Source organism: Rosa rugosa, chromosome 5 (assembly GCF_958449725.1).
Source record: "Rosa rugosa chromosome 5, drRosRugo1.1, whole genome shotgun sequence".
Classification (NCBI taxonomy): Eukaryota; Viridiplantae; Streptophyta; class Magnoliopsida; order Rosales; family Rosaceae; genus Rosa; species Rosa rugosa.
Window position 1 is genome coordinate 53,076,862 of NC_084824.1, and position 15,305 is coordinate 53,092,166.

The window sequence follows — 15,305 nt, forward strand, 5'->3', positions numbered from 1 at the left end:
CATTTAAAGTGTCCTTAAATCTTTAACAAAATGTCCTCAAATGTTTACGAGGACATTTCCAAAATGTCCTCTTAGCTAAAAAAGATGTCATTGAACATATTGGAGGACTAACAAAAGATGTCTTTATAAGGTAAAAAAACTGTCATATATTACATATGAGGACACAAACTGTGTGTCCTTAAATTTAAAAAAAAAAACGTCATTGTAGACATTATAGGATTTAAAAAAAAAGGCAAATAAATGTTCTCTATTAACTTTTAGGACGCACTTTTTGCCATGAAGATTCCAAGTAATGTGTACAAATTATCCCAAATCTCAAGGCATCCAAAATACACATTACCAACCACGAGTCTCGGTGAGATTATATTACATATGTACTTCTAGTGCTTACAAAAAGCTAGCTGATCTAAAGCTTCACATAGGCATGCACAAAAACTCAGCTTAATATATACTTGGCAAAATATGCTAACCAAACTATTCTTCATCATCTTGGAGTAATGTTTCAACAAGGTCAGCCCATTCTACTCGAACATCATCTATCTCTTCTTGATTGTAAGTTTGGTTGTTGAACTGCAACAATCAATATAAAGCAATAAATTTCATTTGTTCTTTGTTTCCATGAGTAATACCAACAGCAAGCATATACTATTGTCTTGTTATTTTTACCAAAACCAAAATGAAAAGAATATTTAATTGCAATAGTAATTATGCTAATCTGATCATTTAAGAGCTAACCTTGCTTCTAGTTAATATGGTTGGATCTTCAATGATTGCTTTCATGAACCTCATTACATAATATCCGCATTCCACTTTTCCAGCTTGAGTAGGGCACTACAAAGTTTAGTCAAGTAAATTGTGATAAGTAAGCATATCAATATGAGATCGAGATAGATAGCTAGATGGAATACCAAAAAGAAGGCAGATCATTTTTTTTCTCTAATGAGTTAGAGATAGACACAGAGAGGGTGATCAATCATTGGATTTGGCTGCTTTATAACACAATCAAGAGGGTGTGACGAATCATCAGAATAAAAGGCCCTACTCCTAATCATAAATAGGTAAGATCAATATCAATAATGCAATTCAGAAGGAAGGTTCTCTTGTAAGGTATATGTACTTGTATAAACACTTTCCAGACATGATTAATGGAAATCTCACTATCAATTGATCATTCAACATATAAGCAAAAAAATATATAAATCAATGATAAAACATGGTCCGTGCATATTTTGGCATTTATTATCCATCTCACATTTGCATTTGCTGACAATAACAATTATAGATTCAACAGTCAAGTGCTACAACAACACATCTAAAACTAAAAGCAAAAAACACTTGGGAAAGAAGAGACATAGAAACAGAGAGATGTATCAGTCTAAGGCACTTCAGCTTAAAAACTGAATAGAAACTACAACATTCAATATGGAAATCATTTGAATAGAATACCTGTATGATTTTCCAAATAGCATTTTTCCGATTCCTTCCTTTTTGGGCATTAAACATCCTTAGAGCGCTGCACACATATATATGAATACATTATACACTAAAAATATTGCATCAAAACCAAATGAAATGTCACATAACAAAATAACAGAATTACGTACACGTCTATAACACCCTTTAATCCATGGTCTAAGTCATCGGGATTGAGAGAGTCCAAGTAATACACCATATCACTGTAAGGATTAATTACAGCCAAAACCCAATGGAACCTACATAAAACAAATTTATTATACAGCTCTTTCTTGTCACACACAACATGAAATGAAATGAACCTATGGACATTTTAGATTAACTTACCCAAAATTGTAAGGAGCAAAAATTAATTGTTGTTCCTTGCCTTTCTCTAATCTTACTGACAATGCATAGGATCTATCATCTCGTTTTCCAGAATCATGAGAGAAGGAAGATGGATCCGCAAATCCATACAAGTCCTTCTTATTGTCTTTCTTTAATGATGAGCATAGATGTCTTAAGCAAAACAAAGCCAATAATTAACATCTTAATTATTAGATAATACTACCAATTTTAAATGAAGTAGATATTTAAAATTGTGGTTCCAGTCTAACCTCATGTAGATTGTCATGCAAGCTCAACTTCATACTCGGGTGATCTTCTATCCATTTTGATCCAAGCTCTATCCATTCTAGCTAAGACAAGTAATGAACAGACTAATTATTAGTAATAAGAAGACTAACTCTAACTCTTAGTAGTAAGGGGACCAATACATGCTGTGGAGTTATAAATATTTTATTTTTTCATTTGACCAAGTTTTGAATGATTATAATGTATTACACACACACACACACACACACACATATATATATATATATATGAGCAAACAACATATATCAAATGGCAGAACGTGCATTCAAGTAAGGCAAAAATAAGGGAAGAAAGATCAATTATGTACAATCATATATCAAATTCCTCTAATAATATTAAAGCCTACATAAGCCATTTAGATAAATTGTATATATAGTATACTGAATTAGCATATTAAAATAATTAGCATACCTTTCCAATCCAGTAAAACTTTGCTCCAGAAAATTATATGGAAAGATTCTCGTAATTTAAATCAAGCGTTTTGAAATGCCACCAATCTGTTATCATAAGCAGCAATACTAATCATAATCTTACTCTTTGACATTCAAGAAAAATAAGGTCATAAACAAGTGTGCAGAATTTATCTATTTACAAAAATAATTGTAAAATTAACATGTATGGAGGAAAGTAAATGAAACAACCAAGGATGAAAACATTGCAAGCCATGGGACTAATACAATGGAGAACAAATAAATAAGAGCCAAGTTAAAACATAAGGTATCAATAGTAGATGAGTGCCAAAAACAACAAGAAGCAAAGCATGCAGAAGGCAAAAGAACGGAATCCATAAACTTTTGATGCATTGTGTAAATAACATGATAACAATTATATGTCTACTAAACAATTTATCAACAAAAAGCAAACTGGAAGTTCAACAAAGGGAAACATGAAATCCAACCAAGGTAGAGAGATTGCAGTACCTCCAATCAAGCAATAAAAATTTCAGAAATCCAGGCAAAACAGGACTTAAAGCCGGTTAACTTATGTCATTTCGTAAATGCTGAAGTCAGAAGATTACTGCACATGAGTATCATTTACACTTAGAATGAATAGAAAATATCAAGTTCAACCAAATAAGAAAAGAAACATATTTACATGTTAGACAAAAAAAAGTTATTCAGTTAAGAAAGCAATCTGAAATTAAATGGTCCAATAAAAAGATATCTGGAATGGGATATTGCACAAATGGTTTTGACAAAAGGAATGCCCTTTATATACTAGACCTTTGTTCAAAAGAAAGTATTTGATCAATTACCCGTAACTTTCTTGAAGGTTCAAGTTCCCTCTTTAATCCCATAAACCCATATTAAATTTACAACTTTTTGTTAAGACAACTAATGAACCGTATCAATTCATCCAAGTCATCTCCAGTTCTCAACAAAAACAAAAACTTAGAAGCAATAAGCACTGTGCATACTTACAATTCCTTCTCTGCTTGGTCAAGATCGAAAATCCAAGTAATAAATGAAAACTAAACCCAAAAAACAGAGGAATATCTAGTCCTATGCTATTTAGTACTTTACCAGAACAATGATATACATTTATAAAATAAGCTAAAAGAGTTGTCGATTCAATTGCAGAAGTAAGAGTATCATCCCAAACAAACACAATAGTAACGAAATACAAATAAGAACTACAACAAAACCTAAAACGATGATGGAGAAAGCAACTATGAACTCAAAATACCCAATTTAAAATCATGAATAAATCCAAAAGACAAACAACCCAAAAATAGATTCAAAGCAATTACTTAAACAGTAGAGAAATTGGGAACTTGATACCTTTTGACAAGGGAACTTTGCGTATTCAAAGCGGAGGTAACCCGGAGCTCTAGCAATAGCAGAACCACTTAAGAATAGCGGAAGAAGACTATGAAAAAGACGAAGACATTAGTGATGGATGGATAATGTGTGTTCATATCATCAAAGAGAGAAAACGCATGTTTTTTTCTTTTCTGCCAACAGCGATGAATATTAGGTTTGATGGAGTGAATAGGATTAGAGGGAAAGTCATCTGGGTATGTTGCCATATGGGTACTAATCTCGAAAATTGCAGATAGAAGATTTGGGGATACTCAAAAATTGTAGAGGGAAAATTAACAGAACCCGGGAAGATTTGGCGCTGATAGAATCTAGGTCTTGTTTCTTCAATGTGTGATTTGGGAATAGAAGAAAAAAGTTTTTGAAATTTACCAATTGTTTTGGGTATTGTGGGGGAGTCGAACTCCGGTCCTCAGGCCTAGTGCGATGCACAGCGTGTTTTAAGTATTAGAAGACTCTAATATGCTTTGTCCTAATACATGTACAAGGACGTTGACTTTGTTATAAGGTGTCAGGGCCCTCACTTTAATTAAAAGGCAAACAGCCAAGTTTTGTTCCTGATGTCCTAATAGATATCTAAAGACAATTTTTTAATTACGTGTCCTTGTAAATTTTAAGCGGGTGTCTCCTATCAGCATTTCTGTAGTAGTGCAAATATTTCACAACTTGTAATCCAAGGCCCTGCAAGAGAATGACAAAGTCAGTTTCACAGTGCAACAAAAACCTAATGACAGTGATTTTTGGTATTACTAAACTAAACAAAAAGAAATACCGACATGACTGAGCTTAAAAGGTACTAAAAAGGCAGTGAATCTCAATACACATAATTCACATCGGAATACCAAGTGAGAAAAAGCATGACCACTTTACCTTATCACTATCATCTCTCATCACATTTGTGGTCAAAGCCATCAAAGCCATCAACTTTTTCTATTGCTTTATGTACTTGCTATGATTTATTTTCTAAATATTCATAGAACCTGTTCAAATTATGTTTTATGCTTCTTTAATTTTCACAAATTATAGGAGACATAATCCTCCTCATACTAAGAGAAAAACTAAAACTGCTCAATTTGGATGGTTCTCTTAAAATTGATCATTAAAGTGCTGCTAGCTACCCGAAAAGACAATGGTGATCATTTAGTTGTTGCTTCCAAAAATTTGAGTACTTTCTTACAGCTGAAAAGTACTTTACTTTACGTGCTGGACTGCAAGCTCCTTTACCTACACGGTTACAAAAATCTGGACGTAAAGAGAGATTGCAAATAACAAAGCTTTTAATTGATAGTAGTGATGGGTCATTCTCAGCTAAGTGATGGGTCAAAAAAATTCTCCTCCTCTCTCTGTGGCTCTATGCTGCTAATTTGAAATACAAGAATCATTTTAGTTCCAAATTTCAGTAAGTGACTCCTTGCTAATTTGAAACGGTGATAACCACATAAAATAGCTACATGATAATTATACTCTGCCTTGGAGAAAAAAGGATAAGACTTGAACACTGGTAAGACAATGAAGATAAGATACGGAAACCACTGATATTTTACTGATTAGAGAAAATCAACACTGTACCACACTAAAAGCATACCTCCAGACAACACTCGCACAGAAGCAGCGGTACTCTCCTCTATAGATTTGATTAATGATCCTTGTTTTCCAATTAAATTAATCGCTTGTGTGGATGCTACCAACAAACGGATGGAACAGAATGCAACTCCAGCAGCACCAGACAACTCTGCCTCGCCTGCACACTTAGATAATCCAGCGACACGTTTGAATACTCTTATTACAGCATCCATTGCAGGGGAAAGAGGAGCCTCTGGCTATTCCCTTTTGGAGATCAGCACCTAAGTAAACAGATTGTATCAGAAATGTTGTGACAAAGAATGATACCAATGTAGACATTTAAGTCAAATTGCTAGTTGAGGTGACATGTATCCATGGAAGGTTGCTAGTTGAGGTCAAAGTTAAATCTATTGATTCAAATAAAGGAACTTACTGCTCTTACATGCATCAACAATGTCATGACCGGTATATATTACATCTTGCATGTCATACTAGCATCTCTCGATTAACTTGATATAGTAGATATGACCTTATTAATACAATTCCAAATGGTAAAAAGCTGCAATATATGGAGATTCAAGAAGTATAATCATCAACTTTCAAAATAAGAAATCATAATTCCACCCCTGTACACCCATGAGAACCCATATCAGTGATAAGGTCACAAAAGCTCTTTGAAGACAACCCAAAGCGCACTGCATATTTATATACCAAGAAACCCAGGTCCATCTCATTCTTAGTCCAAGAATCCAGCCACATTGTAGAGGTGTAAATCGTGCGAAAACCTGACGAGAGACCAATGTAGAAAATTGAATATACAATTATCAAGAAACAGATAATAAACGCAGAAACAACCACCAATAGAACATTAACTTCTGAAGAATTTTCCAAGAACCAACCAACTGTCACTAAAATTGTTCTTGCTTACCATTCTCAAGCTCATACAAAATCATATCATCAGCAAATTCATCACCATATGAAGAATTGAACATACAATGCAGATAATCATTAAGCAAGTGTTACAAGAACAAATCCACAATAATAATTACCAAGAACACTCAAAATTTTCTATGACCCAGTTCAATTGGGACTCACAAACAGAAGCAGGGGCAAAATTACAAAGTATAAACCACCATGACCATTTAATCGACACATCAAAACAAATTCCCCAGACTCTGTTAGTTTGGAGGACAACGCATCTATAACCCTTGCACTAAATCAAGTCAGGAAAAGGCAACCATAAGCTCAATGAGACTCAAGAACAAGTATCACACTCATTGACAAAAGTTCCGTCCTTAGATTTTAAGTCTATTACTAGTTTAATAGTAGTTATGTTCTCCATTTTAACTTCTTTAATAGTAGTTTAATAGCCACCATTAGCAGAACAAAGATATACCCATTAAAGAAAAATTAGAAACACCCTCAAAGTTCCACGCTTTGCACTGGAAACTAAACCAACATTGCAGAAATCCCAAAAACAAACACAGAACAGAACACCAAGAATGTTAGAGATTTCTCTTACAAGTTTTTGTTCCCGATCTGACACGATCTCCAATCTCTCTCTCTCTCTCTCTCTGAGATAGAAATCTCTCTTCTTTTTTCTGAGAGAAGGGTCTAAATTCTCTGTAGAACAAGTTCCTAATGTTTTGTTAAGAACAAGTTCCATGAAGAATGTTTTTATCCAGATCCCAGTAAATAAATTGTTTTTATCCAGATCCCCAAAGCCCTACCTGGGAGAATCTTAGTACTTCCAACAAACAGTACATCCCCGATAACCATCTCAGCTACAATATTCAATTTCAGAATACACAAAACACTCAATCAACTAATTGAACCATTAAAATCTCAACTGAATTAAGAAAGTATGAATGGAAATTGAAAGTACCGAAGATGCAGCCGAGGTTCCAAATGTCCGCCAAGTCAAGTAATCTGTGGACCCAAGCAAAATCTCCAGCACCTGGTAACAGAGAGTGACCATGTCCAGCATAAAAACTCGCAAAAGAAAGTGAAAGACTGACTGATCCCATCGCCAATCTTGAGGCTCTGTTGTTTCTAGTCAAGCAGCATATTCTTAGGTCTAGGTTTCCACAAAGCAAACGATGGGAAGTCTGTCAGACGTTGTAAATTATCAAACAGTCAGAATTGCAACAAAACAAAACAGAAAAAGTACAAACACAACAAATCTCCCACAAGCCTGATACCATCAACTGAAATTGACTCTATCATTTACATATATAGAACTAGAACGATACGTACTAAGATTACTTCGCCTCCGACCGGCGACTCCTAGAATCCTTCTACAGGCAAATCCTTCGAATCCCACAACGGAGTCGTTCTCTGAAGTGAGTCGCGCCGACTGGCCGCCGCTCTCTTGATTCGATTCCACAGGCTAAGACTGAACGGCGCTGTTTAGAAATGCTTCGACAAATAAGCTGAGGACGGACTGGACGAAGTCGATGCCGGACTGGACGAAGTCGATGCCAGACTGGACGGAGTTGATGCCGAAGAAGCTGAGGACGTAGATGAAGGAAGGAAGGAAGGGAGGAGATGGAGGTCGGGTTTGGGAGGAGATCCAGATTGGGGTGAGTTTAGAATGAAGGCAAGTTCGAGTGAGAAGGAGGCCGCGCGAGAGCTTAGGGTTTTCTGTCTAACTTTTGGGATCGGGCTTTAATTTTTTTTTTTCTAAGTGTGAAAGTTTTTAGATTTAGTACCCGCTTCTTCAATTCACTTAAAACACTTAGCGCGTTTTGCAAAAATAGGTTCCCGCAAATTTTCAAACAAAACTTTTAACACCGGTCATTTTAAGACCCGATGCTAATGATATACATTTAAATCGGTATTTTCGTAAAACGATGTTAGATTACGTTTTTACATCGTGTGCAAGTCTGACCGATTTAAAACATGCGATGTCTATGAACAGATTTCTAGTAGTGCCAGGAAGATATTTGACAGCTCGGTTGGCAAGTTGGGCATGACAGACATCTATGCACCAACTTGAGGGAGAGTGTAGAATCGCTGTAAATCTGTATGTAATTAGGATTCTTATTTAATTAGGATATTATGTAATTATGGAAAGATTGTTTCCTATTAGAGTTAGACTACTCTTTTGTACTTGTATATATACCCCTATTGTGGGATGAATAGAATCACCGAATTAACCCTAAATTGAAATATATTTTTTCTACTCCTATATTAAGGAATTGTAAGCAATATAAGTATAGGAACGACATTTCATCTCAATGTGCTACATATTACGATGACAAACTGCATGACCAAATGTTAAGGGACCTACTCCCATGCCCTCTCATATGGGAGAGGATCCTCTCCTAACCTTTGAATCTGCCTAACCTACCTAAGCTTTCAACACCAAAGTGACACGTGCCAAACTTACATCCAATGGCTCATATGATTTTGCACTATATATATATATATATTTTCAATCAGTGTGGCTAAAACACTCTCTCTCTATACATCTACTTTGAATTGCTCCAAATTGCTCTATGCCGCCGACAAGAAATTGCTGCTAAATGGAAAGGAGGCGTCGATGCTTCGATTGGTCTTTGTTTGGGAGATCTCTGGTCTAAGATTCGAGATCCTTCAATTTGTTGGTTGATTTGTTTCTCTGTGTCTGGGCTTATCCTTCATCCCTGGAATTTGGGGATCTGCATCTTGAAGCTGCAGGTCAGTGTTCAAGCCTTCCATTCTAGGCAAATATGCAAATCGAAGCACTTTTTGATTTCACATTGCAAAATTAGCCCCCTTTTGATCTGGGATAACTCCTAATCAACAGTTCGTCGTGAGGTGTTGTCATGCAAAATTTGTATTCTGTTTTAGTTACATTATTGTTGTTTACTCTGATTGTAAAGAATTGTTATTGGGCTTCACATATGATAGTCATCATAATTCTATCTTAATTCTAGGTTTGCCATGTCAAGATGTGATTATTATATGTAGTTGGCAGGTCTTATTTGCCTTGGTCAGTAGTCTGTAGGCAAATTTACAAAGACAATATTTTTACAAAAACCGCATATCTAGAAATAGTTTTGTTCATTTGGTGTGATCATTGTATCTAGTATTTCAGCCAAATGATATTTCTATAGCTAATTGTGTTATTGATTTTGGACTTGATGGTGGCAGAGAGAGAACTAGAAGAGGTCAGAGAGTTGTTTGGCCAGCAGCATATCACTGTTTGAACTTGAAGAAACCAGAATGAAGACGGTTACTAGCTAGCATTCTTAATGAATCGAGGAGACTGTAATTGGTATAAAAGAGTGTCTGTACAATTGCCTTTTCCTTTTGGGAAATGTATGTATAATGCAGAATTCTTTTGGAAAATCAATTTGTATAATGCATAGTTCTTTTGGGATACCAATTTGTGTTGGTTAATTTGTGTATAATGTTGCATTCTTTTGGGAAACAAATTTGTATAATGCAGAATTCTAAACCATTTCTTTCAAAAAAAAAAACAGAACATAAAAAACGAAACAGAACATTAATAAGAGAAGACAAGCATACATATATTAAAAACAACAGATGTTACAGGGAACATGACCAGTTGCCCATCTGGAAATACAAAACCATAAAGTACCATCTGCAAACTTTGAATCTTATCAATATCTTCATCCTCAAACTTGATGTAGTCATCAGCACCACCTTCATTTTTATCTTCAAGGCCCCCTGTAATACTGCCGTTAAGACATGTGTTCTCTGGAAGCTCTCCATAAGCCTTCAGCAGCCTAGCCTCTTTAAGGTTTGCAGAATCACATAGCCCTCTCCTCTTACAAAAAATAAGACATAATGCTGCACAATTGCCCTCTCCTCTTAAAAAAAATAAAACATAATGCTGCACAAGTGCCCTCTTTCATTCTTACAAAACAAAACAGAAGCCTATACAATTGCAGAAGCCTCTTACAAAAAAACAAACAGAAGCCTGCACAACCTGCTAAAAACAAACCACAGAGGACATATTCATATAAATTACAGAAAATGAAAGACCAATAAATGACAGACCATAGTATCATATAAATTTCATAAACAACAACAATATATAGAAGGCCATTATTTCATATTGAAGCTGAACACACACCTTTGATATCCAGGCCATGATAATATGTATTTCATTGGGGTGCATTGTTTAAATCAAACTCCTAGGATATAGTGAAATACAAATGGTTAGTAATATTGAACTCTAATACCAGTTATTAAGACCAACTAAATGAATATTAATGTACCTAACTAAGTGAAGATGCACAAAAATCTTGTTCCAGAAATTGATCTGCATTACTTGTTATATCAAAAGTATCATTTTAATACCCCAAAAATTCATTATTAATTTATGATGATTTTTCAGAATTTATTAAGTTGATTGTTGGGACGATTTCGTGGTTCGAGAGTGGAGTGAAAGTGTTTCGGACAATTATTCGCTCGGAATGCTCCGATTCAAGGGTTGACTTTTTATACGTTAGGATTATGAGGAAACTTCCTTCACAAAAGTTGTAGAGCGCGTCGATACAAGTTCGTGGACATGCGGAACGCGAGAATCGAAGTTCGTATGAAGAAGTTATGGCCATCGGAAAAAATTTTCATTTTGGGATATATAGGAAAAATCCGAAAAAAAAATCAGAAAAATCAAAGTTTCCAAAATGGGAAACTTTTTCTCTCTCTTCAGTCTGGACCCCAGATCGCCTAGCCATTTTCGCCGGCCGATTTCTTCCTCCTCCGGCCACCAATCGACGAGCCGCTTGTCCCTATCTCTTCGCCTCAGTCCCATCTCCAAGTCTGGGAAGTTTCACGGCGTGGGTCGGCCCGTGCACGGCGCAGCAAGGCCAGGAAGTTTGGCGGTGGCGCTGCAAATTGCCTTGTTCGGAGTCGACGATTCCGGCCACCATAGCCAATATTTCTTGAGGCTTTTTGGAGCCCAGAGGATGTAGATGCTTTCTCCCACGGTGGCTTGAAACGATTCAAATTGTGGAGGTCGAATTTTAAATATTGAGATTCTAGGGTTCATCGAGTTTCATAGCTTTCGAGGTAAATTCCGGCTATATGGCTTCGATTCAGACTTTGTGCTAGTTATGAAAGTTGTAATTGGAGTTGAGATGAAGATCTTTTGTTTAGGAAGTTTGGCCAAATTCCGACTTTTGGCCGCCGCCGGCGCCGCCACTTTGGTGGGGTTTTCCCGCTGCTTCTGGCCACCTCAGGGACAATTTATGTCCCTCATTGTGATCTACTCGTCAATATGAGCATTTTGATATATAGTTTGTAATTTTTGGAGATCGTATGAGCATGTTAGGATTTTTGCGGTTTCGGTTCGATCGGTTTTCGATCCGTGTGAATCCGGCCGTCCGATCGACTTGTAGTTTTGATGTTTTGATTGTAGAAGTGTTCCGAAGACCTTAGGTGGTCTCCGATGGGGTTTAGTCTCAATTGACGTATCTTTCGGTTTATAGTTCACGTGTTTCGAACTTTAAAATAATTGTGTACTTTGAGTTGTATTGAATGTGACCTTGATGTGATTAGGTGATTAATGGAATTGTGTGAGCGGAGTATGAATGATTTTGTGCTTGTCTTGGTTTGTGTGAAGACGCAGCAGGATTGGAGGTGAGTAAATCTCACATTGTTTTGGGTGATAAATTAGTTGAGTGATAGTTAGTAGAATAAATTGTTAGCTGTAAAATCATATCTGTCGCAAAATAAATTTTTGTTTTGAAATATATGAACTTGATTGTCAACGGTTCTTGGGTAAGTAAAAACAATGATTTGTTACAAATGATTTTCAGTTTGAGTAGATTGGGAAATATAGTAGGAGTTGTTTGGTGAAGTGAAAAGCATTGTTTTGCGTGATTTTATCACTATTGGGTTGAGAGGTGATTTTGAAGAAAATAAATGAATTTAGAAAGGAAAATGACGATGTTGTTAGATTTATGTTTTGAAAGGAATGTGTACGATTTGTGAAAATGTTGAGGTGTGCGAACAATATTTTGGAAAAGGTTTTTGTTGTTGTTTTGAGAATGGTGAAAGTTGTGTTTGAGAGTGTGATTAAATATATAGTGTGGTGTAATAGGACCTGTGTGGCGGAACCAAAGTGGCGATAATTTATATAGTAGTATCAAAGTGGTGACCAAAGTGGCGATAATCTTTTCAGTAGTACCAAGGTGGTGATAATTGATGTGGTGATTGTTATTATAAGGTTATGGATTATTGTTGAGTGATTGATGTTTGAGATTGTTGATGTGGTGTTTGGTGTTATTAGTAGATGAATTGTATTGAATTTTAGTTTAATTCTATTATTGACTTGCTTGTTTTCTTTCGTAATCTCCTTAACTAAATTATACGCAGGGATTACTGTTTTTTGAATTGATTAGTTTTAATGTAGTCTCCTGAACTAAACTATATGCAGGGATTACTATGACTTCTATTGATTGTTTTAATGTAATCATCGGAACTAAACGATATGTTGGGATTAATATGATTTGCTTGATGTGTTTTTGATGTGATCTCCTGAACTAATTCATATGCAAGGATTACTTTTACTTGATTTTGATTTAAGTGCTTTACTTTTCCGAGAAGTGGTTGTTGAGGTTTCATTGATTTTGAAAGGTCACTGAGGTGACAATGATTTGGATGAGATAAAATTAGAAGCATGATTTTGGATTAATGGAGTTTTTATGGTTGTAAAACGTTACTCGAGTTTGATTGTTTAGTTGAACCTTTGGAAAATTAAATGCATCAGTGGAGAGTCAGAGCATGTGGTTTTAGATTTTGAGTTAACGTAAGTGAGCATGATATGATATGATATGATATGATATGATATGATATGAATTGATGTTTTGTTGTGATAATTGTATAACGATTTTGTTAGGTTGAGATGGTTTAAGCATGTGTTTCTCCTTTATTATTTTGAGTTTACTCACATGAGTTTTCATAAGCTTACCGGGTTTGTTATTTCAACCTGGTGCACTATTCAATGGTGTAGGGGTCTATCCTGCAGGTTAGGATGAACGTGATGAAGCTGTGGTCCCTTGCCGTTGCAGTGATGAGTTTAGGAGTTTATTTGTTGTTTGCACTTGTTAATCTTCCGCTGTGTAATGAGTCTGGTAGTGTTGTTTACATATTGAATTGTTATTTCAGTTTATTTTGTAAACTTGGTTTAATGTAATATATAACTCTAAAGAGCGAGTCTATATTAACATTATGAGTTCAGGACATCTTTACTTGTTGTTCTTTAAAGAAAATTTTCCTAGTGTTATTGTATTAATGTCTGAACTATCACGCCTAGAGTATTTGTGATTGTTATTTGTTTATAATTGTGCTTGAAAATCGGGGCGTGACAATCATTCTCTACATTGTTTGTTAAATCAGGAGTAGCATTCTCTTCATTACATGGTGGATCAAAAGTCACCTTGTATACATTATTCATTGGATCAAGAGTAACCTGAGTTATAAAAATCAAAGAATGATATATGTAAATAAATTTAAACAAACTAATAAGAAAGTAGTTTTATAGAAATAAGAATACCTCCATTGCTTTTTTACTGGGTTACCTCTGTTTTTTTTTTTTTGTTCATGCTTATCTCTACCTGACTCTTGATTCTCCTTTTTCTTCCTCTAGATGTTTCCCTTTTCTTTAGCCCTTTTGCATTCACCACATCACCTTCTACATTTAGTTGTCCAGTAGGAGTGGATTGAGTTGTATGGCCATTCTCATCCACATTAGCATTCATTTTAGACCGTAGCAAGTCTTCAATTTCTTTTGCTAACTTCTCTGCATTTGTCATGGCTAATTTGTATGTTTTTTCATTTTCAAAAGCCCTGCTTGATATTCTAATGTAGGTGGAACATAAAGATCTATACCAAGAGGCTTGTTGCAACTTAGGGTCTGGGTTTTCTAGTCATGTAATCCCTCTTATCTTTGGATCGATTACCTTCCTTACAGCAAACAAATACTCTTAAAGTGATTTCACCAGTTTTCTTATTCTTAGCATGATTCTCCCTTTTAATACTAACCCCCTTTTTTCCTCCATATCTATTGTAGAAGTCATAAGTTGCTTGTTCAGAATCAAACTTCATTCCTTTTCTAGGTTTCCAATCCAATTCCAAATCAAAATTCTCGACATTAACATCTGTTGCACCCAATGCATTTTCCATTTGCAACAAATTCCTTGTACAGTAACTGCAACAATCTGCAATTTACAATTACTAAACTGAAAAGACACAACCAATACAGCAAACTAATTAACTGTCCCCTAGCCTCTCAAACTTTTTGCTTTACTAAGCAAGGCCAAAGCCAATGCAACTATAGATACAAGAATCAGACCCAAAAAAAAAAAAAAAAAAACTACAGATACAAGAATAAGATTGCCTTGATGCCTTGTTATGGTTTGATATCAATATATGAAAGACAATAGATCGATACCTGAATAGATCGAAACTTGAATGAAAATTGCATTTTGGGTCCTTTTTTTTCTGTAATAATGAAGCACGGAATTCCTCTTTGTAATAGCAAATACAGAGTTCCTAAACTCTAAAACACACAATATGAAGAGAGAGTTCAGAAAAGAAAACCCAAAATAAAAGGGGATTACACTTACATGTTGCAATGGAATGCAGGGAAAGTGAGATAGATAGAAGAATCAAAGCTAAAGTTCTGACTTTTAATTAGATCTCTCTGCATGTATCCATTGAATTTCATGATTGAAGACTCGTGTGTTTTTACTTCATCAAGAGCGCCAAAGAACAAAAGAGGGAGAAAGCGAGGGAAACAGCGAAACCAACAGCGCGGCAACCTAAACTCAAATAAAAATGGAGGTAGAAAACCTA

At 35.4% G+C, this 15,305-nt stretch overlaps 1 protein-coding gene and 1 long non-coding RNA gene across 4 annotated transcripts; both read right to left on the bottom strand.

The window, feature by feature from the left end:
• Positions 1-269: 269 nt before the first annotated feature.
• LOC133712734 (uncharacterized) lies at positions 270-4,330 on the bottom strand. 2 transcript variants are annotated; one of them, XM_062138831.1, is made up of 8 exons: positions 3,888-4,330; positions 3,027-3,123; positions 2,070-2,146; positions 1,801-1,971; positions 1,605-1,712; positions 1,447-1,513; positions 736-831; positions 270-570 (listed from the first exon to the last, which is right to left on the bottom strand). In XM_062138831.1, the coding sequence occupies exons 3-8, from the start codon at positions 2,084-2,086 to the stop codon at positions 475-477; spliced, it is 555 nt and encodes a 184-aa protein (XP_061994815.1). In that variant the 5' UTR covers positions 2,087-2,146; positions 3,027-3,123; positions 3,888-4,330; the 3' UTR covers positions 270-474. The 2 variants fall into 2 exon arrangements, with proteins under 2 accessions (XP_061994815.1, XP_061994816.1); XM_062138832.1 differs by having other exon boundaries at positions 2,070-2,150.
• A 456-nt stretch (positions 4,331-4,786) lies between these two features.
• Positions 4,787-8,408, bottom strand: LOC133713158 (uncharacterized). 2 transcript variants are annotated; one of them, XR_009847829.1, is made up of 4 exons: positions 7,746-8,408; positions 7,375-7,597; positions 5,932-6,274; positions 4,787-5,770 (listed from the first exon to the last, which is right to left on the bottom strand). It is a non-coding gene; the product is annotated as an uncharacterized LOC133713158 (long non-coding RNA). The 2 variants fall into 2 exon arrangements; XR_009847828.1 differs by having other exon boundaries at positions 4,787-6,274.
• Between the last annotated feature and the right edge of the window lie 6,897 nt (positions 8,409-15,305).